Source organism: Porites lutea, chromosome 10 (assembly GCF_958299795.1).
Source record: "Porites lutea chromosome 10, jaPorLute2.1, whole genome shotgun sequence".
Taxonomy (NCBI): Eukaryota; Metazoa; Cnidaria; class Anthozoa; order Scleractinia; family Poritidae; genus Porites; species Porites lutea.
Genome location: NC_133210.1, coordinates 23,012,825 through 23,040,162, shown reverse-complemented (window position 1 = coordinate 23,040,162; position 27,338 = coordinate 23,012,825). Strand labels below are relative to the sequence as shown.

The following is a 27,338-nucleotide window of genomic DNA, read 5'->3' as shown; positions in this document are numbered from 1 at the left end:
TTCAAGTCAATAAATAGTCTATTGATTTGGCGGATCTTTTTGTTAACGGAAAAGAGCTTTTATTTACAGTGCACTTGTCCAAGAAACGAACTCTCAAACGAAACGATCTCTGCACTTCAGCGAACTGTTCACCAAAGAATTCTCTATATTTTAAGTTATTGGAGTGTCCAAGTCTAATCACCACGGAACTTGTTTTTTCATTCTGGAGCCTGGTTAACGTCTTTTGTGAATCCATTTGGCCTTTAATTTCCTGCTAGGACAAACACTAAGTGCAAAGGAGTCTATTGTACTCTGATATTAAACTTGACTTCCTGACGGTGTCCCAAGAACGAGCAGCAAAATGAAACCTAAAGAATTAAAAGAAAAATGGCCTCATAAATCAGAGAATATAAAGCGATGAGGTGTCTCTGGAAGAGGTGATTATGATCGACTGCAGGTCCCCGGGGGTGCAAGGGTTTGCGCCCTTTTACGATCGATAGCTACAGTGTATACCCTTTCTTTTCGAAACTGCTTAAGTTGCGTATATAACTGCGATGGTCTTTCTTCAAATAATTCTTCACTCCGCAGTTCACATATATGACTTTCATATATTCATAATTTCATCATCATCCTTTCACGGTATTATAACGAACCAATTCAACCACCTGCTCCCAGTTGGCTTGTTAGCTTAATTGGTAGAGCGCTGCACCGGTATCGCAGAGGTCAAGGGTTCGAATCCCGTACAAGCCTGGCAGGCTTTCTTTTCGCAACTGCATAAGTTGCGTATATAACTGCGGCTTCAAATAAGTGTATACCCTTTATCAAGCCTTCTAGTCCTTTCTTCAGGTTCACATTTTTACGGCTACACCACGCTCTAAAGGTAGGTCATTTACCGCAGGGTTTTTTTGCACTCTAAAACATCCCAATCCCACATTTGAGAGAAAACGGTACTCTTTAGAACTCTTTCGCTAATTAATTACTGAACTATTTTTCATAGAAACGAAGACGATTTCTCAGCTAAAATAGAAGTGAACGAATGAATAAAAACAAACCTGGCAACCGCAGGCTACCACCCGCGAATCTTAAGCCCCAAATATGGAAAGACGGATAACGCGAAATCGCTAACCGCAAACCGCAGCTTGCCGTTTGCCCCTGTCAAATGCGCTTTAAAAACGATTATGCCCTCCCCCTCCCCTAGAGGCCTACCAAGAGATTTACGGGAATCAATCTGATCAACGCTTGAGGTATATTCTATATAGCATCAAAATATTAAAACCAATAGCGTTTTTTAAAGGTTTATCACAGAAGGAGTAACTGTGGCACAGAGTCTTACCAGTTCCTCTCCGTCAGAGTGTGATGAGTTAGAAGGTGTCGGTGGACAGAAAAGATCTGCAAAAGATTTTAATATCAATTAAGAGTAGACCTCGATAAAACTGTGTCCGTTCAAAGGAATACTCCAGCTGTTCGTCATCCCAATCTATAGTAAATTGTGTGTATATTCGTGAGGGTCATGGAATTATCACCGATATCAGTTTCCTGAATAACGAAAAAGGATGCAGTTCCGATTCAGAATGGCACTTTAAATCAATGACTCTTGGATTCTAAATCCAACTGTTAAAACTTTAAAATACTACTTTTGCAAAGTGGTAAGGGAGGACCTTTTTTTAGTAGCAGTGAAAAAAGAAAGCATTAAAGAAGGGACTAGAAGAAAAGACAAAGACAACCCAAATACGACGCCTCCTTTACTCCAGATATCAATCCTGCAGGTTACATCAGCAGAAGAGGAAGAGGGGCTTCTTCTCTAAACAACAAACAATGTTTTTTTAACTCCTATCTAACTGCCTAAAATAAGCTCACAAAATGGAAGCGTAAAAGTACCTGATTTCTAAGAGTCTGCAGCACCATCTCAAAGCTTGGATTTCCTTGATACGTCGGGGACTTGGTGCAGATTCCATTCCCTGGAAGAAGAAATTATGCAAGTACCGACAGTTACTCACAAAAAATGACAGTAACGAAAAAATCGTCCTGTTTTTGGTCACGGTCAATCAGTGATGCAAATGAAGAAATTCACTGGAAAATCATCGTTCGAGTTGCCTGATTGGAGGAACAATTTTATTCACGCACGTCTAGTCGTTGTTGTCTTATTTGTTTCAAAGAAAGCTCAGTAATCAAAGAATAAACAAGTAACTTCGTGGTTGGTTTGCTAGTAAGATTATTAATCATGAGTTCGCGATTCTTCAATACTCTTGAATAAAAATCGTACATGCTCACCAGCCATGAAGTGATCTCTATTTACTCCACATCAATACAAATAGTTCGTCACATCCAGGAGTACAAAAAATGTGCAAAAACCTATCGTGGCTGTGCCGCTTGCTTGAACTCCCCAACAAAACCACCAGCTACATGCTAATTAAGACGTTACTGGTTGTCTCTTAATGAATGAGTATATGTGAATGTAGATACAATTTTTGTTAAGAAGAGCAATTTCATATAATCTCTGCCTACCACAGAAACCTTTCTGTACCAAATACAAACAAGTGCTCCACAATAACAAATTTGTCAACTTCCGAGACCGCGAACACAATTTAATGTCAACTTTAAATCTAAACCCTATTTTGGCTTGTAATACAGACCGGAGTTGTTTGCCAGTTTTACCTGCATGCGGCTGATATAATGGAACTAAGAAGATATTCATGTCATCACAAGACGTCAGAAGAGTTCTGTAAGGCATCAGGCTGCTACTCAACAGTGAAATTCCACCTACAATAATGGATATTTCGTAACGTTTCATACTGAGGTGAGTCTAACCACCAATTCAGTTAATCCAGGAAAAACCGCCAGAAAAGCTACAATGTTCTAGCATAAAATACAAATTATTAGTTGGGAGAGGTTGAACTGCCGCATTACATTGATAGAAGATAACTCCTCACTGAATGCAGGTTAGGGATTTCATTGTCTAAGCAGTTGAATAACCCGTTCATCTCTTCCTCATTTACTAACTGATTCCTGGGTTTTTACCACACAAATACATATGGTGAGCATTTTCAGTCACCCTAAGCACCATATTTTCCCACTGAAAAAGTCTTTTACTTGATACAAAGCAAAAAAAGCATCCAGGAGTTGTCAAAAATGATTTTAAGTTTCTTATGTTTTAAAATACGGTGAATTTTAAGCAGCTATAATGCAATCAAGTTTAAAGTACCCTTCGATTTTCACTTATCAATTGCATTCAATTGGAAAATTGTGAGGATTCCTCTAACGGGATCCAACAGTAATTTCCCAAATGCACACAAGGATTTAAATAAGGAGCCAAGGGTCCAAATCAGTTAAGTTCAGTTCAGGCCCAGTGCTTCTGCCATGCTGAACGTAATAATCCACCGCAGCAGGATTGGCTCGGTCAGTAGGACGCTTGATCCGTGTCCCCGTCAATTCTGAGAACATAACCTTCATCCTCTTTACCTTTGCCTGATACTCACAACGAACCTCAAGGCCAATTCTACACCAACTCTATTTACTCGTTTCCCGTTGACTATAACCTTTCCATTGCTGAGTAGTCAGACGTTTTTTTGGATCCTTTATATTGTTAGGTTCGGCATAAGTGTATAAAAGTCTCCCAATCTTGGTTCCCACTCAGTCACATACTCGTGATATCCCCTAAGGAAAGAGTTTACCTACAATTTACCATACAATTTCCTGTGACATTTTAGCTATTCAGCTCACCTTTGATTTGATGTGATATCTTCTGAAATTTTTTAAAGGTTTAAAAATTTTTACTCGTGCAGAGTGTGGTGTAAAAGCGTAGGAGAGAATTTCCTCTGTGGGATTTTAGATTTCGTTGTGATTTTAATTCGTTTTAGCTTAGTTTAGATGTTTATTACAATTGTGACCAGATGTTATTACACTTGTGACCTTTATTACGTTTGTGACCAGTTATTACATTTGTGCCTTCAACAAGGTCCTGGGTCCGATTCTCGGGACCGGAACAGTACTCGGGATCTTAAAATAACTGAGAAATGAAGGTACGACCCTTGCCCTGCAAACAGCTAGACATTCGCTTGGCTCGGATAACCACGTAAAATGGCGGTCCCGTCTCCAGTAGGAGACGTAAAAATAGTGTCCTCAATTAGTACGTAAGTGCTAAATACATTGACATTCAAAGAAAGTGCTTTTTACGGGGGGGGTTACCCCACCAAACCGGGTTACCTCACCTACCTGGGGTCTCCCACCTCCACGTAAACAGGCTCTTAGAATGACATGGCAAAAAGGCACGATGTATCAATCACTGCCGTGCCACAAACATGAAGCACGGCGAAGCTTTTCAAACTTAATTGTTCCGCCAAAGCCAATCCAAAACATTAACTTCGCCATGCTTCTGCCGTGCTTTAGTAAATCATAATTCAACACGGCACAGCAGAAGGCTAAAAAGCACAATATATAAACTGGGACTAAGAGCCTTTTGGAAATCAACTAATTCGCCCCTAAATCGCCAGTAATCAACTGTTCGGATCCACTTCCCTTCAACCGCTTGTGACAACATCGGTTTTAACGGTTAAGGACAACCAACTAACTTGTGCGGGGTGAAAAACCATACCAGACTGACCACGATTCAGTCAAGGAGGCCGGAGAAAATGGGAAAAAACCATGTAACATTGACCATAAAATTCCCTTGAAAATCTTGCTTCACTACCCACCTACCTTTCCTTTCATCTAATGATCCTAAGATCGCAAAAGCTTTCCCAGAAACTCTTCCCACCGAAATGAAGCCTACTAAATGCCCAGCAAAAGCAAAAAATGGGGCAAGATAAGTGAACATGAGGGTCAAAACTGCTCCGTCATCTCGAAATTTTGCTTTCTGCGCATGCCCGAACTTTAAAAGTTAATATTTTGCATCTGGATCAGAAGGCCGCGAAGGGTACGACCTATTATCGCCAGTGACCAGAAACGGTTGGACCAGCTTTAAAACGCGTTTTTCGGCAAAATTCCCAGGACCAAATGGGTTAGATGAGATGTAGCCAATAAAACAGGACACAAACTAAATGCAACAGTCAGAAAATATCTGCGAAAGAGTTTTTTGTCTAATATTTCTGTAACTTCGATTGAACAAGAATTGAATGGCCAAGAAAAGTAATTATACTATCACGTACACGGAAAATTCATTCAAGTAGCACTAACTTGTCTCAAAATGTTCCTCCCAAGCTCATGATATGATAGTTACACTTACTTTGTAGTTTTAGCCTGGAGTGTTGAAATAGAGTACTGGTCACAGCATGCATCGAGCTCAGGTTTTCGTGGTCAAAATCTTCTCTTGTGGATTTATTATATACAAACACTGAAAGTGAAAAGCATTCTCATAAAGATAACTTTTAGGATAAATAATAGAACACATTCAAAACATCTTGAACTGCACCCAACACAATTTAAAAAGTGTACAGTCAAAATGATCCCATAGACAAAAGAATCATTATTGTTTTTTTTTTTAATAAATGTGCTCCATAACAAGAACACCGTCCATGTAGTTTGATCAACTTTGTAAATTTTACCAGAGACATTTTAAATCACAGGACTTATACGGCAACATGGAATCTGTTTGTTAAGTAGTTGCTGTCGTTAGTGCAGTTGCTTTAGTTTCTTGTAGTTGTTTGTTTAATACATTTTCATTTACACGCGCTACTGCCAACTTCAACAAACAACCAACTAGACCAATTTACAACAACTTAAAAGCAACCACAACAACCACAAGTGGGGTGACTAAACCACGTACACCAAAGCACAGAACTACAGCAACTACACGAACTACACCCATTCACACTAGTCACCCTAATCACCCTAGTCACAAGTGACTCCTGACACCCTGGTCACCCTAGTCAGCCTAGTCACCATAATCTCCCTAGTCACAAGTTACTCCTGACACCCAAGTCACCTGTCGTGAAATATTTCCTTCAGCATTACGAGGCTCAAATCTCCTTTTAATTCATAATTCAGGCACTTTGAGCCCTTAAATGCGTAAGGGAAAAATTTAACGACAGTTGCAACTGCTACTTTTGAGATATACGGCTGAAAATTTGCAGGTTACCTAATTTTAATATGCTCTTTCAGCTCGTGCTAACAAAATTTTTCAAAAGCGAACTGTTCTCGTGTTTACGAAAGTTGATCACGTGATCAGTTAATGTAAAGGGCCTATTCCAGTGGCTCACATCAAATTCAAAGTTTTCACTAACCTATATTGGGGTAATTTTCGTCAGAATCCTCTGAGGAGCCTAAGCTGTTTAAGGAAAAAAGAAAACATGCACGACAATCAATACAAAGCCTTTCTCTGATCAAATCACCGCTACCCCAAGCTTGTGAGAAATGGATATTTTCTTTGCGACCTTTGTTGTTTTAGCGTCATCATAGCTTGAGAGCAAGCTCTCCATTTAAGAATCGCAGGATGCAAGAGTCTAAAAAATTGGACGTCAAGTTTAGCCGTGACTTTATCAGATATAAGCTATTAGTGAGGTTTTGAATAAAAAATAAATTAGCTAAATTTTCATGCAAACTCAAGTACGATAAGCTAAATTAGAACAGTATTGAATAGTTAAAATTTGAACGTTGATATAAAGGTTAGAAACACAGTTTACTCTCATATTTAACTAAACTAGGACACACTGTACACGAAACAGCACAACGTCTGGCAAACCACACAGCCATTGTTAAAACAATGCACACCTAGACCTAATATAAGTCTTACGGTGCTGAGTTCATCAACACAGATCACTTGATGGATAGCGTTTTCCCCAATATATGAGCAGTTCCAAGTAGGATGAGCCTCTAAAGCTTTTTATATCCCGTTGTTTCCGGTGATTTTACTGGTACAATTTCCCATCCCCTTCTTGATGAGCCCAAGGGCACCTATGACCGCTGGTATGGTTGTTGTTCTCATGCCCTAAACCCCCTCACGCCCTGATACTTGGATAGTTTCTCTGTTTGTTTCTCCATTGCTGGAGACCGACCTGAACTTTCAAATGATGTCCAGACACCTTAAGGTTAATACTCTCACGGGCAGGAAAATAATACTAAAAGATATTTAGAAATCACTAAAAGTATTATACATTTTGTCTCTCTTCCAGATTCACAACTTGGATGTTACTTATTTCCCTTTCTAGTACGTAGATGGCTCTTACCCGGATGATTCATGTGTTGCATGACCGGCAGATGAAGGCTTTAACATCTCAGCTGTTTTTAGAAGTCTGCAAAATAATAACAAACACATAGACATGTACATCATAAGTACCACAAGATAATCATGAGCACTTTTCAACTGTATGTAGAAGGAGAGGGTTTATTAAAACTGAAGTTGACACCGGTGGTGGGGTTTACAAAAACTCCACTTACAAAGAATTTTATGTGTTTGTTTTAAAGATAAAAGAAATGCCGCAATGTATTTTCAAGCAACCTCTCTGGAAATGTTTATTAGAAAAAGGAAACTTAAATTCCTACGAGACTTGTCCATTTCACCTTTTCAAAAACGTCTGATGAGAAGGACGAAACGCTAGCTAATCTCAACACAAGGGTGAGATTATTTTCCTTTCTTTTGCTCATGTTGTAAAGGAAACTTAAACTTGCAAATGCGATATTAACGGGTGGCTCTTCTCCATCTCATCGAAACATAAAGGCGGTGCAAGACAAAGTAGACGAAGTAAGGTTTATTTCGAAAAATATCATGGAAAGCTGTACAGTCACTAATGGCATAAAAAGACACGGAGAATTTTAATGCGACACTCTCATCAGTTTTCATGCCCGGCATGTTGTGTCTTGAACTCGTTATTCTTTTACCATTATTCAGAGAAGTCAGAATGGAAATTCAGAGGCTACAACCTTCTGGTGTAATAAGGACAGGAAGAGCTCAACAAAACGAAACCTTAAGGAACAATAGCTTCTCAAAAATTCTTCACTCTTGTAAACTAAAATTATACCTTTGAATGGCCTATGAATAACAAAAGAGAGGCATAACCCGCAAAATGTAACCACTTGTTTTTGATGATTTTCCCCTTCCTAGAACTTACTGAGAATGACAGAAAAAAATAACGAAAAAAGAAAACAGGTCAAAGAAAACAAATTTTCAAACCAAGCAGTAAAAAATATTCAGATCTCATGGGGCCCTTGTGTGGATGAAGGTCTGTAATATCTGCAAAGTTAAGGAGACTTCTGTGACTACTTAACCAATATAGTAACAGTGTAGTACCTTACAACGTTGAGGTCTGTAAACCAATCTTGCACCACTAGAATCACATGACAGACAGTCAACAGAAATGTGACTATCTGTATAGACTAAAAAAAATAAAAATGAATAGCATCAGACTGATTAACATGGTACAACCAAGAACAGTTACTGTGATTAACATCCTTGGACAGTCTGAGTAGAAAATATATTACATTACGCGCGGTTCCAGACTATGAAAATGGCTTGGCCTACTGAAAGTGGTGCAAAATAGCTGTTAGTAGGTAAAGTGATTGCATGTAACATTAAGTCACGGGCCAGTTGCATAAATCTTAAAATCAGTCAAAACAGTAACGTCAGCTAATGTCCACCGCAGACAAGCTTTTTATTTTAACAGAAGACATTACACTTAAGCGGGTCTCAGAAAATTTTGGCCCGATCTCGAAATTTCAGAAGCGTTTTTGATAGGTTTCGAATTCTCGTTTAAGGGTGATTTTTATGTCTCGGAGTCTCCAATTTTTTTTGTCCATGGGTCTTGGATTCTAGGATTTGCGTTTTTTCTTTCGGTTTGGTCTTCAGGAGTCGACTTTTTCAAAGTTCAGGGGAACACTTATCAAAGTGAGCTAGTAGATTAAAACGGTAAAACAAGACAAAGCAGTATATTGGTAGGCTTCCATTGGCGTTATTTGTCATTTTATTTAGCTTTATTTGTACCATTATCACGAAATTTTCAGCGCTAAGAGTTTCGGGCTCGGATTTTAGAAGTAATTAGTCTCGGGCCTGGAATTGATAAAAACGCTTGAGCCCTACTCTCGAATTTACCATTCTATAGCCCTATAAGACAATGGGTTAACATCAGTAACCACAATCTACTGAAACCCCTGAACCTTTGACAACAACTTATTACTGTATAAGCAAGGTAAGAGCTTCCATATAATGGCCAAGGTTTTACAATAACGGGATTCATTTAATTAACACGAAGCTAATGAGACTGTACAATCATGAACGGCCTACCTGAATCTCATTGTAGTTTTCTGGAGAAGTGTATTCTGGAGGAATGTTGCGGTCATGATGAATCAGGTGGTCCAATAATGCTGCACTCAGAAGTGGCTGGAGACAAGACACAGAAGAATATAATCAAGAAAATTACCAAATAATGCGAGTTTCGCAGAAAACCTTTCAAAAGACTGAAGATGTACGTAACAATAAATTTGCTTCGGTAAAACATTTCAGCAAAATTGAGTCTTAAAATGCCCTTAAAAGATTAGCATGTTCAATGTAATGGTCAGTTGCTTTGAAATATGTCCTGTACATGTGCTCCAAACCAATAACCAAACTGTTAGGTATTTTAAAGTTTAGACTGTCTTTATGACCAATCATATTTTTGGAGATCAGGATACAACACAAAGCACAATGAACCACAAACTAGTTACCATTGCTGCTTGTAGTTTAATTATCTTTGCCTTTTTCATTACAAAGCAAGTACAAGTATGTAGCAAACACTACTCTTGCACCTTTAAAGCCAAACTTACTCTTAAATTGTGTAACCAAATGGCCCTTCTTGGGAATTGAAGATTTCTACGATTTCAGTTTCATGGGCAAAAGCAAAATATTCTTTACGATGGATGTTACCTGTTAATACATCCTTGTAGTTCGTTAAAGCAAACTGAGGTCTTCAAGTCAAACCCATGGTCTTAAAATTAATATTGTGTCACTCCCCCATCAACAAGTTCCACTGTTTCTTTTGAAACTAGTTAACCTCTACTTGGAAATATCTTATCTTCCATCAATAAAGCTTTCAATCAAAAATGTGCTAGATAACATTTCATGGTTACTAGAATTGACTAATATTGTCCTTCACTATTTTGTTAAATCATTTTCAGTTTCACTTTGGTTAAAAAAAAACATAGGCATTCAATATATTACACACAAGAAAAAACAAATAATAGTTGAAGGTTAAAGGTGATGTAAAATTGCATAAGTAAAAGAATTAGAAATATTTTTCTGTTAAAGATAAAGCTCAAATTGAAACTGGGGGCCCCTATCTAACTTCAGACTAGAAATGCAATAACTGAGCAGCGTTGAAAACAAAACAAACTAAACTGGCAAAAAGCAGCAATAAAGGAACAAATAACATGTGCAGTACATGCAGAGCTGGAGAATCAGTTATAGAGAAATGCTATCATCTCACCCTGCCAGATTCATATTGAATGCTGACCTGTTTATAAGTGGAAAAAGAGACCGAGCATTTCAGCAGCATTACACTTGCACATAAATCTTACCTGAGTATCAAGCAGAATTACTCTTTCTTGAGTTACAGCCATGTCGATACCACGTGTCTGATACGTTCCATCCTCCTGAAAAACAAATGCAGATGCTAATAATGATACATTCAAGGTCAACAAAAAAAGTCTGACAAGAAGAAGACGGGAAGGAAGGAGAGTATGCTGTGCTGATCCTCAAAAGAATGTAAAAAAAAATACCAGCATACTTATAAGAGAGATTTAGAATGACGCTCACAGCAAACGGCAAATGTGAAATGGTACTGTACCATGTGGCCAAGTTTTCTGTTTACTTGTCATTTGCTATCCATTATTTATGCACGAGAATAACTTGTTTCTGGTTATGTTCATCTGTCAGATATATTTTGGACAGTTTTTGTTTGTTCATTTCCTAAAGTGAGAAATTCTCAACTTGGATCTCTCGTTTGTATAACGTGACTCTAGATCTCTCTAATATTGTAATATGTAAGTGAATTGAGGCATGACATGACAGGTCACAAAAGCAAACGTAATATTTGATAAACAACATTGTAGTACTGATTCATGATCTCTAATGAAAATATCTCCTGTGCCTACAAGTAGTTTCAAGTTATTTAGGTTTTGCCTTTATCCACTAATTTTATAACATAGTGTCAGGTAGTAGACATGGCAGCTTGTGGAACTGTGAGAAATTGTTTATGAAAATCAAAGGACAAACTTTTTTCTGGTTGAGTTGAATCTTGTAGTGTTCATATTCACGGATGCCTTGTCCATTGAAGCTTCACACTAATGCTACTGATTTTCATGCAGTTTTAAATCTATTTTGTTGTGATAGGTAAAGATGATAAAGCAGACAAACTAAAGGTAAATTTGTTACTTCATTGTGCTAGACAAGAAGGTGTCAAGGAATACAGCCACTTAATTTGTGTACACTGATAACTAAGAGAAAGATTGCACACAAGACACGCAAATTCAAGGAATAGTGTAAGGATGCTAGCTAGAAATGTAATTTATGCACGACTAGTTAGAGGATTGGAAATCGCTTGCCGTTAACAGGCGAATTTGGCGCCCTTCAAGATTGGCTCATTTGACATCTTATTGTGGGAGGGGCCTGTCAGACAAATTGCAAGGCACACTGCTAAAGAAGCCAGATTTGACGCTGCAAACCGCTCATGGTTATTGCAGTACATTCAAGGAAACTAAACTCCAGAAATACAAGCTTAACGCACCAACACTTGTTGGTACAGAATGTTCACTAGAATTTCACCCTGCTTCATCATGATCAAAAAGGGTGTGAGGAAATTTGCATGTCTCGTATTAGCGGAATCATTGCATTTCAAACTAAAAAGTCGAATCTCGAGCGCGATTTACGCAAAGAAACTGACATAAAATGAGTTACAAAGGGAAATCGGAAAATTCCTCACACCCTTTTTTAGGTCTTTTATCTGTCAATCAGATGCAATAAAAAGGAAGTGAATATTTAACAACACGAAAGGGCTGGAGCTTCAGCAGTAAACTCGATACCTCTGAGTTCGAGAGCAAAAAACTTAAGCGCCTTTTGAAATTCGATGAAATAAAATCTTTTATAAGGTAATTTAGTCTTTTAGCTTTAATTTGATATATAACTTGCCTTTGTAGCGGACGTACTCGCGCGACTAGAATTTTTTTCTGTGGGCATCTCGTTTTCCTTTACCGAGACCTTAAGCTGGATAGTGTCTCCGGCGCTTGAGAGAAATCTAGGAGTTTAATTACCCTCAAGATTACTCTAAAGGATGAACAGATCAAAGCAGACACTGGTGCAGAAGTTTCAGTCATTCCCTATGAACTGTGCAAGGAAATCCTCATAGCGGAGCTTGCTCTGTGAGTTATCTAGGCTTCGTGGAGAAGTTTTAAAAAAAAATCAGACAAACCTATTCTAAGAATTCAGCAAACTTTACATGGGTGGTTGACTTCTAAAACCGTTACAACTCAATATGAGAGTCGTGATAACTTGTTGTATCTTGTTGGTGTTAGAAACTTTACACCATTGCAAGGTTGTGATGCTTGTCTAGACTTATAAGTCCTCATGTTTTATGAATGTGGAACTGACAAATACTCCAGAGTTAGAACCACCTGTGCAAGAAACGCCAAGGGTCTCCAAACTGATCCTGTGTTATGGGACTATGAAGATTGTTTCAGTAATAACCTGGTAAGCTACCAAACAAAGTACATAATTTTTGGAAGCTGATCTCTTAGTTCCTCCAGTAGCACAATCTTGTAGGAAAAATTTCCACTTGCACTTCTTGTATCAGCACAAGAAATAGCTCACACTGATGGAAGAAGATGGGAATATTATCAACGAAGAGGAACACTGCCCTTGGGTTTCATCTATGTTAGTGATTGACAAAACGAAAGTGAAAGAAAAGAGCACTCCACCCTCAAAGAATGATGTTCGAAGAGATTTGTATTGACCCACGGCATCAACCTAAAGAAAGCACACAATCCAATGGCCATGAAACACGCAGTTGCTAACCGACTTTCATGTGCTGTGAGTTTTGCCTACCTTGATGTATGTAGTGGGTATTGGCAGCTCCCAGTGGATGATGAAAACTCAAAGCTCTAGACATTCAACACTCCCTGGGGTCAATATCGATTTACAAGGCTCCCCTTTTATATCTCACCGGCCCCTGAAATCACCAAAGGGAGATGAACAAACCCTTTGAGAGGGTTCCTGTGGAGATTATGGTGGACGATGTCCTGATACATGTACATGGTGAAGATCAAACAGATGATGATCGTAAGTTATAACGAGTACTGGATAGGAGCAGGGAAGCAGGACTGAAGTTCAACCCTAAGAAACAAAACCTTTGGATTTCTGAAGTAAGCTATGATGGACTTGTGTTTTCTGTTGACGGCTTGAACCAGACCCTAAAATGCAAGCAATCAGTGTCAAAGAAGATGTGTCTCAAATACTAGGAAGGGTCACTTACCTGGACAAGTTCATTGAACAAACCTTAATCTACAGCAACTAATTGCACAACGTACCCAGAAAGATGTAGCAATTTGTGCAACAAGAGGCTTTTGACGAACTGAAGTCTGTCAACACTAGTGCCCCTAGGTTGGCATACTCTGACAACAGCAAAGAGAAGTTCTCAGTAATGATACAAGTTACACAGGCCTTGGAACAGTGATCATAAAGAAGAGGAAACCGGTTGCTTTCAGTTCAAAGACAATGCTTTCCTCTGGGAAGATATATAACGTTATTTAAAGAAAGCTGGTAGCTGACGTTTCACATGTGTACAGGCAGAGAGTTATTGAGACAGACCACAAACCAAATCCCTGACAACCGCTGAATGAGGCCCATCCCAGACTACAGATTCACCAAGTGCGACCTTGAGGTAAGATATGTCCCTGGAAAAAAGGTCATTTCAGACTGTCTTAACAGAGCACATCCCAGTGAAACTGAAGAAGACAGTGCATGATATTTCAGGATTACCTTGGCAAGTTGTTTGAAGCGACCTGTTAGTTACTGACTTGTACTCAAGGTACTTTGAAGTAGAGCTACATTGCCAAACCATGTACAGTCACTTGTCTCATCAACAACTTGAAGAAAATATTTGGGAGGTACAGTACAGCAACAACAGACATTTGTAAAAAATTAGTGCAACAATCAGTATTAGATGGTAGGGTGGTAAATGATCGATTTGAACGTGTACAGTAAGCCAAAGATGATTGAACAACTCTACTTTGAATTAAAGAGAAGGTTGGGTTCTCAGGACTAACTCTTTTTTTGACATTGACACAAGCATTTTCACAACTTTGCTTGAAGCTCGTGATCCCCGCCTTAGCAAGTGCATCTTTGCATGAAGTAAAAGCATAGATAATGGAGAGGGCACACTTCTGGATTTTCTCCATGTCATTGGCAAGGTAGTTGGGGAGATTAGCAAAAGCAGCAGCTCCATATTCAAGTACAGATCTGACAAGTAAACAGCAGATAATAACAACATCATCTGGATAGACTCCACTCTTCCTAATAGCCTTCAGTTGGCTTTCTTGATAACATAATTGCAGTGAATAACCCATGGGAGATCTTTGGTAATGTGAACACCAAGCAACTTAAATGAATCGACGGGATTCGATGTACATGCTAACAGTGGCAATGGGCTGCCACACACAACTGTTACAGCAAAGAAAGTTGACGATAAACTCTTTACATTTTTTGCAATTTAAACTTGTTGCAACAACCTTAGGCACAGAGGCCCCTGATTGTTTGGCATGCACAACCCAACAATGAGTTCCCATGTGAAATGTGTTTTTTGGCTTGTTCAGAGAAGAGTAGTTTCAAGTTATTATATTAGTTTTTGCCTTTCATTGACTGATTTTACAACCGTTGGCTTTAATTTTATCCTAAAACCCCAAATCACTTCCCTTTGCCTTTAGTATGGTCATGTAAGATTTAAATAAAGAAAGCTTTTAAAAAAAATAGACAAGAACATGATAGAACCACAACTTTTCAATATTTCCAGGTGCTCTTTGCATGGTTTGACTTGAGACAACTTAACATTCAAGTTTGACAGTTTAACAGTGAAAGCAAAGGTAACAATATAACTTGTGTTAGGCTAATTAAAACTTTGAAATACTCACTTGTACTTGTCTTGTTTGCACAGGGAATAAACATGACCTGCAGGTTAAAAAGAAAATTTATATCTGCATCAGCAAAATGAGCATAGGAGGCAAAAAAAAGGCACCGCCAGTTTGAAAGAACATCCAAAATATCAATGTTTACAAACCTTGAAAAAGGTCCTGCTCCAGCTACCACTGAGAGAACAGTTGATTTACCAGCACCTTGAGGACCAATGACACCTACCACTAAGAAATCTGTCTGGTCAAGAAGCACCTAGATAGAAAATTTTGAAGCACTGTCTCCTTTATCTTCACTGATAACATATATATATCATTTGTTAGTAGCAAACAATATTAGGCATTATTCCATAAAGACGCAATAAGATATTTAATTTGGTAATGATATTGTAATGTGGGTAAAAACAGTGTTATTTTGTAGGAATGTTTAACAACATTTTTGTCATGCTCCGAGTCACCCAGGGGCAGGAAAAGAGGATGCTGGGATATTAGGGACAAAACCATTGAAGGCTAATGTAAAAAAAAAGTCTTGAATGCAGGAACTGCTTCTAGCTAGCTTCATGCCAGGCAATATTAATTTCCTACTTGTAATTGGCAAGAATTAATGTTGCAGTGTAGTTGGAAAAATATTTTTAACTAGGTAATATTGGAAGTGAATTTGTGGCTGGGTATTTGGTTTAGGCTAGGTTGAGTCTGGGATTGAAACAGAATAATTTGTGGAATAATTTGAAGAAAAATCATCTTGTGTGGTCTATTGGACATACAGAAGAACTATGAATCAGAAGCTTGTGTTCAAAACATCAGTAGGTACAGCCTGAATTCTTCTTTCTCGTGACTTGTGTTTGTAATAGTGTGAATGTTCGAAATGAGAGAGTTAATTATAAAATATGATAAAAAGAAGAGGACACAAATAAATAATAAATTACAATAAAATCATTTTTTAGACAGTTAATTACAAATGCCACAAACTGGTTTTATTGCAATACACTATTGTTCAAACTCATCACCTCGAAAAAAGACTTTAAATCCTAACTATTCAGAATTGTCACGTGCAGTTTTCTCGTTAATACGAGTTCATGGAAATTGAAAATACAAAGTATATCCTATCTAACTTAATTGCATATAAGAAGCAGATCAATGAGGAAGTGATCTACTCAATATCAGTACACACTGTACTACGATCAACCAAAGGAGATGAAATGAAACAAGAAAATATTTTATTTCTTTTTCTCCTTTTCTTTTTTTTCAGCTGCTTCAATTGATCACATAACTGTGAGAATCACATCCACATTTGACCAAAGAATTTTTATAAAAAATATTTATTACACAAGATTAAGACAATCAAGGCTTTAGAATTTAACTGCAATGACACTTACAAAATTTATTCTACTTTACATTACATGCATCACAGATAATGGCATACCTCTAAAGCACCATCATTCCACTGAAGGTTTTCATCTAGTAGTTTAACAAGTTGAGAAGTATTATTGGGTTTATGAAGACCAAGCTTAAGGGATGCCATATTAGCAGTAAGTCCTTCAACATTACCACTGGCTCCTATAAGAAAAAACAAAGTTCTTCTTTTTAATTTTCTGTAGTTCAGGCACTACAGCTACACTGAAACTAGTCAGCTAATAAAATTATAGTCACTTTACTTTTTTATATTTACTTAGGTTTGCCAATCTAGGTTCACCTATTTTGGAAGGATCACTAGAGCGCTTGACACCAATTACTATGAGCCCACAACAGTTCCTCCCCCGTGGGAGATTAAAAGACCATCACATCAGGGGCTACATCCCCTACTCTTAACAAACAATGTGCAAGGGTTGTGAGACAGGGCCAATGGTTTATCATCTTTATCCAAGTAGACTTGAAAGTTTAACTGTTTGCAGAAGTCTAAATACAAAGGCAACACTTTCTGCTCACTTTTAAAAGTATTATAAGACCTTAAGTGTTGGTCTAGACAGGGTTTGAACCAGTGACCTCCTGCTTAGCAAATGGGTGCTTATCCCAGGGGGGATTCAACATCCTTGACCCTCGAACTGTAGTCAGAAGCTCTAACCACTAACCTACTGAAGACGCAATGGGAAGCAACAACTTTTTTCTGTGGGCTATGACATACAAGCTGCATCACACAGTCATCCAGTCAATATTAATTACACAATCACAATCAGCACAACCCCACAACTAGCAAAACTCCCTCAACCAACAAAACCGCCATAATGCTACAAGTACAACTCTCACAATATACATGTAAGTAACACAACTGCCTCAACCAGCACAATCCTACACCCAGCAGAATACTCTCAACCAGCAAAAATAGCACAAATGCAACTAGTAATATGCCACAACCAGCAGAACAACCACAACATTACCAGCACAACTCCCACAAGCAGCACAAATTCCACAATGTTGGTCATTGTGGCCCTTGTGGTCATTTTAATCTTTGTGATGTAGTTGTGGTCCTTGTGATCATCATGGTCTTTGAGATCCCATGGTTTTTGTGGTGCTCATGGTAGTTGTGGTCATCATGGTAGTTGTGAGATCCTTGAGGTTGTTCTGATCATCATCACTGTTTAGTCCTGGTCATTTACTCTTTGTGGTCATCCTAGTCCTTGTAGTCTTTGTGGTCCTTGAGGACATTGTGGTCCTTATGGTCATTGTGATCCTTGTGGTAGAGAGGGTTACAAAGATAGTTGTGGTCCTTGAGGCTGCCATAGTCCTCATGGTCCTTGTGACTGATGTGGCCCTTGCGGCTGAAGTGGTCGATGTGGTTGTTATTCAAAGTCCTTGTGGTTGTGGTCCTTGTGGCTATCATGGTCCTGGTAATTTTAAATCCTCCTGGTTGTTGAGGTAAATGTAGTTGTGATTCTTCCAATCTAGGGTGGGGAGGGGGGAGGGCAAACTTTATTCCAGGCCCTCGCTCCCACTTTCAAGTTTAATGCTTGTAACTGTCATTTGACGCTTAGTTTATGAATTTTTATCAATGTAGATATAATCTTCACCTTCAGATGTGTAATTTACTTTCTTTTTTGATTCCTTTTTTTTCCTTTGTTGTGCCTTTCTTGTATTTCTATTTATACACCAGTTATTATTTGGTTTATGGAACATTTATTTGTATAGCTAACTTTTTTTTATTGTTGTTACAAATCTCTGACATTAAACTGGATTTTCTGGAAAGTAAGTTGTGAAGTGTTGGCTAAATTAATTCATAGCACAATCTACACGTTTCATTATGGTTGGTTTGTTGAGTCCTTGAGGCCACTGAGGCTTTTGTAGCCCTTATGGTGCTACCTTTTGCTTTACAGTCAGTGCCTTACTTCTTTTGCTCAGCTGCTGATTTGACAGCAGGGTGAATCCTTGAGGAGAACTACAACAATATTGAACATCTTTCATTGTCTGGATGATTTTCACACCCTAGATTCTACTAATCCTTGGACTTACCAACACAACCTAGATTATAATATTGTGTTCACCTGATAGCTATTTAGGGATGAGGGCATCCCTCTACACCCAGACAAGCCACAGGGCCCCTCCGCACCAATGACAGTGTTGGGTATTCCATTTAGAATCTTATTCGCTTCAGCTGCATTCAGCAGGATGGCATTCCACAGGAAAAATTTGATGATGATCACGCCCTATTAAACTCCTGGACACAAAAATGGAATAACTCACAGAGGGAGTTGGAATTTTTAGCTGGCAATCTACAGTGTACCTGCAAAGTGCATGTGTAGCTCCTTCTGGTCACATGTCTATCTAAAGAAGGTTGAATCTGCATCCAGCACTTGTCAGAGAAGACCATCCCATAAGATTTAGATCTATTGTGATGGCTTGAATTTTTTCAATATGGGAATGGGTATAGTTTTCTTTTTTTCCCTCTCCATGGGCCCCAGTGCTGGACCTTCACCTCTCCAAGATGCTGCAGGTTCTGTCTTATATGGAGCTAAATAATAGAGGCAGAGAGTGCTCTGTAGGAAGGTGGTCAGGAAAAATTTGACCACGTTCATGTACTGCTAAACTCCTAGTCAAACAAATGGCATTGAAACAGAAGGAGTTGCAATCTTTAACTGCCAAACTACAGCATGCCTGCAAAAAAGCAGTCTCTTCAGATCACACTTTTCTCCAGCATAAGGTTTCTTTGAGCCATCCCCCCCCCCCTCCCTCCCCATTGTTTTTTTTTTCTCCACAGATATTCTTCAGTGATGGATGCCTGTGTGTAAAAATGCGTGTGTGTGTTTTTTGTTTTTTTTTTTTTGCTTTGTGGAAGCCCCTGGACACCCCAGGCACCTACTGTAGCAATGCAGTTGTTAACACAAGAACTTGGCAATAACAGACCTGTAATATGATGCAAAACATCCACCCTTCAAGTAAATGATAATTTATTAAGTACATCAAGATTTGAGGTTGTTAAGGAAAATCTTTTCAAAATTACATGGCTCTTTGCAGTTTTTATGCAAATAACATTCTGGGTCACAACTTAACATGCTTGAGTATTGTCATACATGTACATAGATACAACATTTAAATGACTATGGATAAACCCAAAACATGCAGCAAGTGTCAATTTTATGGTGAGCAAAACAATTTTCATTACCAGTAGTTGTGCTTGCTGTTGCTGCAGCTATACTGTGAGAATGGCCATGCCCAGTTCCTACTGATCTGTCCGGGCCTTGGCTTGTCGCTTGGTGATCTAGTAAAAGTGTTTTGCTTTGCACTGCTGGTTGTGCTGCATTTGGTCTCGTAACTCCTTCTTTTGCTGGTTCCCTTCAAACAAAAATCCAGTGATTAGTACACTTAAAATACAATACCACCAAATTGACTCTACATGAAATTACCACTAATTTTCTGCCTATAGTAATAAACCAGACATAGACAGCATATAATTCATCCAAGCAAAATGTATCCAACAGATAACAACAAACTGCAACTGTAAATCCAGATTAAACAAGCTCCACAAGTATTTTGGGCAAAGACTAAATTACGCTAATCCAATTTCAAGAAAAAGTTTCATTTTTTTGTAAATGAAAATCAGATGAAGAAGTACAAATAATTATTATTACGCAACTATTAATAATGTGAATTGGTTTAGAACAGGCACTGTCTCACTGATTGGTTCAGAGAAAAGTCTAAATGAAGACTGAAAACAGAAGGGACATCCAGAAATCCAGAAATAAAACTAGCCCTTCCAATATGTAACTCTATAAATTATAAACTAATCTCTCAACAAAACTTTGAGCTACATTTGGCACATAAAAGAAACAAAGGAAAGAAGTTGGAATACAGGGAAGCAACAGTTCAGAAAATAAACAATGCAGGTAACTTTTCACAACTCTAGCAAACCTGGAAATTACTTTAATTAAATTTGCCTACAGAGCTTTTTTTACAAGATCTTGTTGTTTTTATACTTATGGATGAATCATTATTCATGAGTTCCTTGGTACTTAATTCTTTGCAAAGTGGGTTACTTCATTAGTTAACATTATTTTGCTGAAATTTGCATCGCATTTGAATCACTAGAAGCAAATTGTGATAATTTCCCTTTGTCTCCTAGCCCTAATTATCCATGAATTAGGGCTAAAAGACAAAGGAAATTGAGAATCACCCGCGGTTAAAAAATTTCAACCTGAATTTAATTTTAACCCATAACATATGCACTCGTATACCTTGCCAGTAACTGTGCTCACATTGTGGGTGGCTCCGCCTAAATTCATGTTCTACTCTTGGAATAGGGTTTAATGGAGCCAAAACCAATTGTGGAATATTTGCACGTGATATACACATTTTAGGAATCCTACTGATGAACAGTTACGACTTTAGATATCTTGAGCAAAAACAATTTGCTGTCTGTCCTCGCTGACAAATAATTTAACACATTGTATACAGATGTATAACAGGTTAATGTTTGCAGTTGCTTATCAACAACACTTTGGGAAAACAAACATAGACCAATTGTTTCTGTGACCATTTTAGCTGCCACATAATGCTTTTTGCGATGAATTTCAAGAGCAGAAGTCATTTTAAAGGAAAACTGGAAGCTATCTGGATCACCAGCTTCAAAATAAGGGCACCAGTAAAGTGTACAATTTAGGTAAAAGAACATTTTCCATTGCATCTCCCTTCACAGACCTGTTTGCTTCAGTTTGCTTTCTATCTGGTGGCAGAAATAATGTAAAAGATGCTTGCTATAGGCAAGTATGAAATAGGACAAAGAAACAACAAAAAGGAAAAGAAGAAAAAGCATGTCTTTATGACAGGATATTCACAGTGGGTCCTAACTCCACCCATCTGGCTAGTAGGCTTGACTTGGAGATTCATGAGGTTTTGCAAGAAAGATATTTCTATTAGTAAAATGTACATAAAAATATCACCTTGGCTTTATCAATATTTGTTTCACAGGCGTTTCTTGTCCCTAGTAAATTAAAAGCATTATGTATCAGAGATGTTGTACATGTATTATCACTGACTGCAAACAAAATGCTGTACACATTATACAATAACAGATCATATGTTACATATTATTATTACTTTTATATTATTATTATAATTGTTATTTCCACATGCAGTAATGAGGGGGGCTCTCTTCACAAACAAAACTTTTCTATGATATTCCCTATATCCACCCCAACTGTTAATTAGCAAGAGTACAAATATTGACTCTTCATTAAAAGAGAATTATGCTGCATGTTGTAAAAAGAACAGAGACATATGATCAACGAGATTAGTGTTGGTTGAAAAGTGACAAACTGTGTCAAAGAATACTTGCATCTTATTGATGGAAACTTAATTCATTGTATGGTCATTGTATGTTCATTGTAAGACATTACATGCAACCAAAAGGTTCAAAGTTTCCAACCAATTACCCACCCTGTGGGTTGAGGACCCACTGACAAGTGTAAAATTAGTTTGACAGGGGTATGATTTGTATTTGCTTATTATTTATTCATCATCATTATTAATTATTTTTTACAAGGTTGCCCATTGCATGAAGCATTAAGTGCATCAAAATGATAAAAGTTGCACAAACTAAAATATTCATGCAAAATAAAACAAGCAATGTAAATGTTTTGCACTCCGTTGACAGCTATAATTAATTTTACTTTGCTGGCTTTTGTTAGTGATAAGGCCAAGCACACAAAACTTCAAATTATTTAGCCAATAGTGACTTACTGTGCTTATCAAGAACTCTGTCATAGAAAACAGTGTGATTTAGATATTTCAGAAAATAGGAAAATAGTTCTTCCTAATTGGGATTACGCCTAACAGAATTGTAATCATTTTCATAATGATGCAGAAAGCTTGTCCATCTCATTTTGATTAATTCTGATTTTTAGCCAACCCAAATGTATACCATTATTCTCAGTTGACTTGTGGTTAACTAGCTACATATTTGCACATGTAGGTGCAAGGTGGAAGTTACACCAAATAAACTAGTTCAAAACAAGTGGTGGATTCCCTAGACAGTTTTTTCCTAGTATCTTCAAATCCAGTAGTAACCAAACTCGCAGTGCAAAACAGTATAATAATAATTACCCTGTCAGCTGTAGGCTTGGTAAGTATAATAGGAGTCTTCATTGGTGTCATTGATGCTGGTGACACCCCTGATGCACCATCACCTTTACCCTAGAATTAATAAGAATAAATTCATGCATTTTGCTTTTATAAGAATACATTTCCAACAATGGCCAAATATGTCTACAGAATCTTATTTAAACATCTACAGGATATACGTCTACAGGATATACTCACAAATTATCGATAAATGGGCTGTCGCTCAGAGCGCAGGCCAGGATACCAGTGGTATGTGGATTAAATATGGTACTAGTGATTCCACCTGAGCAGATCACATCAGACAACCAAATTACAATTTAGGCAAGTAATCGAAGGCTAGTAAGTTCGACTCATGTTTTTACAATGATGGTGAAATATTAACCACCCAGATTTAGGAAAGCCTGTCATTGTCCAAGACTGTAATTTGGTTGTCTGAAGTGATCTGCACAGGCATCACTACTACCGTATTTTATCCACACGCCACTGATATACTGGTCCGCACTCTGAGTTTGTTTATTATTTATTGTTTTGTTTGCCATAAATTGTACAAATCAAATAAAATCTAATTATTTAAACTATCATGGCGAGAAAGCCCAAGAGAAGCCACCGGGCTTATAAGGAATGGGCTCCCTCAGTTAGATAATTAGAACAAAATATTATCATAATTACACTTGGGAAAATCAATGGCAGAGCTACAGCAAATCTTAAAATAAATATATTAGATAGTCGTACTACGACACCCCATTTAAATCCATACATAAAGGGTAAAATGAGTGGCCTGAGGTCGATTCTTGTGCTTAAAACAAAAAACAGAAAATGGAAGTAGATTTTTGTTTTTGTATTTTTTGGCAAATATAAAACAAAAAATGGAAAATGAAAGCAGGTTTTTGTTTTTTGCATATTTTTTTTTTGTACATAAAATGGAAACGGGCTGATTTTCGCTTTTTTGTATTAGTTTGTTAGTAAAACAAAAAATGAAAAAATAGAAATTAAACTGAATGTCATTTTAAAAATTATGGTAAATTTTGAAGATTTTGACGTTTTTCTTACGTATATAAATAGGTATGGGTGATCTTAATTAAAAATTCAATAAAATGATGTGTTTTACAAAATTAAGATTTTTTATCGATAGAATTTTAAACAGGAAAAGGAAACTAAGAGATGGGATTATCCTTCTCTGTTTTTGAATGTAAAATAGACAATGTAAAATATTGAGTGGCAGGACACATTTTGTTTCTGTCCACTTTTTAGGGGTGATTAAAATTTTTAACTGCTCGCAAAATTTTACCTTTGCTCAATTTGCTCACAAAATTTAAATGAGTGCTCGCTTGCTTGGCTCCCAAAATTTTTGCAGTTGCATGCATGCATGCTCGCTTCTCGTCAGTATTGCTCGAAATTGTGTAAATCCTTCTTTGAGGCCCTGCCAGGGTAAATTCCGACAAGCGACATGACCCAAAAAGTAGCGACAGAGCCTAAAATGAAATCTCGACAAGTGACAACCTCCCTCGGCCAAATTGCTACAGTGATGGATTTCAAATCCAATGAATCCTTTTTCAAAAAGGATTTACCAGATGAAAAATCCGAATTTGGATTTGCCGAAAGGAACGCAAAATCCATGTTAAGATCTAAAATCTGTTTTTGGATTCACCAAAAGGAATACACCCTTAATAAATATTGAGAATGGCGATGGGGGTCATGTATAGGTGCTCGATACCCAAAAGGTTAACTGAGAAATTGCACAACTATTATGGTTCCTTTAAAACGCATTGCTATCCCCCGACAATGACAAAGAATTTCCGTTCAATTTCCGACAGCGACGTGAAGCATTTATAAACACTGACACGAGACGTTTTAAAATTCAGACGAGCAACATGGGACCCCCCCCCCCCCCCCTCCTGGTGGGGCCTCTTCTTTGGGTTAAAGTAAATGCAATTCTGTATGGTGCTTAATTCCTTTAAATATGGCTCTGTCAGTGGAAATGCACAAGATAAATGAAACAATAGATAATAAATTAGCTAATCTAGCTATATATGGTTATACATGGTTGTTATATATTGTTGGTCTTTTTGTGACCTTTGCTTTCTGATCCGTACGAACACGTGCGTGATGAAGTGAAGGGAAAATGTGACGTCATTTGGCATCAAATGCAACTGTAATTGGTTAGATCTCGATAAGGCTTCACTCAAACTAGCTTCAAAGAACTTGGTGTACTCTAAATTAAAACCCCGTTTTAAAATATTTTCTGTTTTATTTGAAAGAAATGGATTTCCAGAAGGATTGCTGCGAGCGGAAAATATAAGAAGTGCTCACTGCTCGCAAAGCAAATTCTTTATCTCTGCTCGTGCTTGAAAAAAATCCCAGTGCTCACAAAGACCATTCATCACCCCTATTTTTCTGTCAAGGCAGCATGGTATTCAAGCTGCCACCTTTTGCCATCATTTCTTAAAACATTTTTTCATTTTGCAAAGTACAGATTTTCATTTTGTTTCATTTCATGTTGTTTTGCAAATTACAGTAAGCCATTTACACTGTAAAAAGGAAGGTATAAAATGTACCAGAAAGAATAAAAAAAATTCAGAGTTGTTGTTTTGATCATTAAATCAATTTGTTTGTTTGTTGTTGTTGTTGTTGCTTTTTTTTTCATGTGGTCATTACAGCGTAAGGGAAATTCCCAAGTATAGATGTTGTAACCATACCTCAACATGCGACATAACCACTCAAACTGTTCAGTAATCAAACTTTATTGAACTTAATCAAATGATTGGGTTCCATTAAGTGTGGTAATAGAACACAATAGAACCAAAAATTTGCATGAAAGTTCGATTAAATTTGATTTCCAAATTCGATCGAACCAATCAAACTTAATCAAACATTCTAAACCAACATTCAAAATAGACAAATTAACTAAAATCGTGAGGAACAAATGTTCTGGGTTTATTGAATTGGCTTTATTTTTCTGTAGTGCTGTGACTCAAGATGCTTTCCCTGATCCACATGGCAGAAACAAACAAGGAGGAGGTCTGAAAGGGACAGTGCGATTGACTGTGACAGTACCTTTTAAGTGCCAAAGATTTTGAGGTAATGGTACTAATAATGCTAAGTAAAATGTCAGAAAACCCCAACAAAAGCGGGCAGTTTCACACCAATAGTAAAGCTTCAGCTAATTAGCCCGACACCAAGTCTTGCTTCTACCCAGATCAAGTACCATGTGCAAAAAACGCATTGTCAGTTAGCTAGGAAGGCTCATATATTACTGTAACAACACCTTTTTGAATACCAACAAGTTATTTGAGCTTGTGTAGCCTCCATGCGGCTTTCATTGGAACTACTCTCCATGACTGAATGGCTCTCGGAGTTAAAGAAAAAAAAGCAAACTGTTGGCGTTTTCAACAATGGAAGAGGCACCAGTGAACAAGGGTTTGTCAGTTTCAAATCTTCCTGGGAAGCGGCGAAGCGAAAATGTAAGTTTTAGTAATTGCCCTGTTTTACAGCTGGCTCTAGCTAACTGGATTTCGAGATTTCTGTCTTAGCTCGTAATCTAAAGCAGCTGGTTTTGCACTGCGCATAACATTGCAACTTCAAAGGGAGCAGTGATTTTCACATGTTGCCTAAAAAGAGGTAATTATGGCCCTTTTGTAGTCCTAAAGAATCAAATTATTAAAATTTGAGTCCCCGAGACGAGTCAATTTTTAGTGAGCCCGTGATTCCAAGGCGCTTCTTTCAAATGCCAAGATTTCAAGATCGGGCCAAAACTTTCCAAGACCCACATTTTTTGAGGTACCATTCCATACCCCTTCATTAAATACACAGCGTCATCCACGAAGCTGAGAGATTTAGAGTGACGTTTACAGCAAACGGCAAACATCAGATTCAAGTTGAGAATTTCTTAACATAGAAAACTTGCAGCTAAAAACAATCCAAAACAATCGTTGTACACAAAAATAACATAAAGCTACTAACTTTGGGTAGAAGTAATGAACAGTAAAGCACAAGTTAAGGGAAAACTTGGTCACTTTCCCGCTGCTTTTAATGTATAATTCCGACACTTCGCTTGAGGTAAGTGTGTTGTTGTTTCCTTTTTCTTTGAAATTATGGTCTGTTTCAAGGTATGGTGAGTGAACGTCCATGCATTAACTTCACAGAGGAGACTAGGTGAGTGAAAACTTATCTGGCCGAGTGCAATTTGAATGTCACTAGCCCAGATGGCGAGTGCTCCAAAATTTTAGTTTCCGACCCTGAACAAAATAAAATGAGGGTTTCGTAGCAGTTAAAACATTTCCTTGCGAACACGATATCTATTCAGAAGTTTTTAAGAGCACATTACATCACTGTAACCTGCTCATTTATTGTTTGGGTTGTCATTTCACAGAATTCCGCCACGGTTAAAGAGGTCTCTCACAGCGAGAGAAAAATGAGAAGAAGGAAGGCAATTCTTTCTCCTGCCTTTGTCTCATTTTTTCCCTTGCCGACTTAGAGACCCCTGATCTGTCTGTTATAAAACTAATCGTTATTAATTTTGGATACTATATTCTTAGAGATCTAAAAATAAAAACTATATAACAGTATTTACCCTTGAAGACCTGTCTCTGTAGCCCCTTTCTCTTCTCCGTCCGCCTCTTCCACGGCGAAATCCTCTGTCTTGGTCCTCCATGTTGGTTGCCACAAAGCACGTCATGTAAGAACAACCCCAACCACATCTTCAAAAGACCCTGGGACCCTGGGAACGACTCAAA

General features: G+C 37.7%; 1 protein-coding gene across 1 annotated transcript; it reads right to left on the bottom strand.

The window, feature by feature from the left end:
* LOC140951255 (nonsense-mediated mRNA decay factor SMG9-like) lies at positions 1–27,314 on the bottom strand. Its single transcript, XM_073400489.1, has 17 exons — positions 27,176–27,314; positions 22,588–22,677; positions 21,426–21,466; positions 19,652–19,821; positions 16,481–16,614; positions 15,207–15,313; positions 15,061–15,097; positions 10,459–10,533; positions 9,191–9,286; positions 8,201–8,286; positions 7,140–7,205; positions 6,198–6,241; positions 5,201–5,308; positions 2,635–2,739; positions 1,858–1,937; positions 1,313–1,368; positions 1–347 (listed from the first exon to the last, which is right to left on the bottom strand). Exons 1-17 carry the CDS (start codon positions 27,278–27,280, stop codon positions 266–268), a joined length of 1,482 nt encoding a protein of 493 aa, XP_073256590.1. The 5' UTR covers positions 27,281–27,314; the 3' UTR covers positions 1–265.
* Between the last annotated feature and the right edge of the window lie 24 nt (positions 27,315–27,338).

Bases quoted from the DNA above. Each gene is read 5' to 3' on its own strand.
- LOC140951255 (XM_073400489.1), bottom strand. From the start codon at position 27,280: ATGACGTGCTTTGTGGCAACCAACATGGAGGACCAAGACAGAGGATTT. The intron at 10,534-15,060 runs GTGAGTATTTCA...TTTGTTTTTCAG, and splicing joins TGCAAACAAGACAAGTACAA to GAGGATGGAACGTATCAGAC. The intron at 8,287-9,190 runs GTAGGCCGTTCA...TATTTTTTTTAG, and splicing joins AAAACTACAATGAGATTCAG to TCTATACAGATAGTCACATT.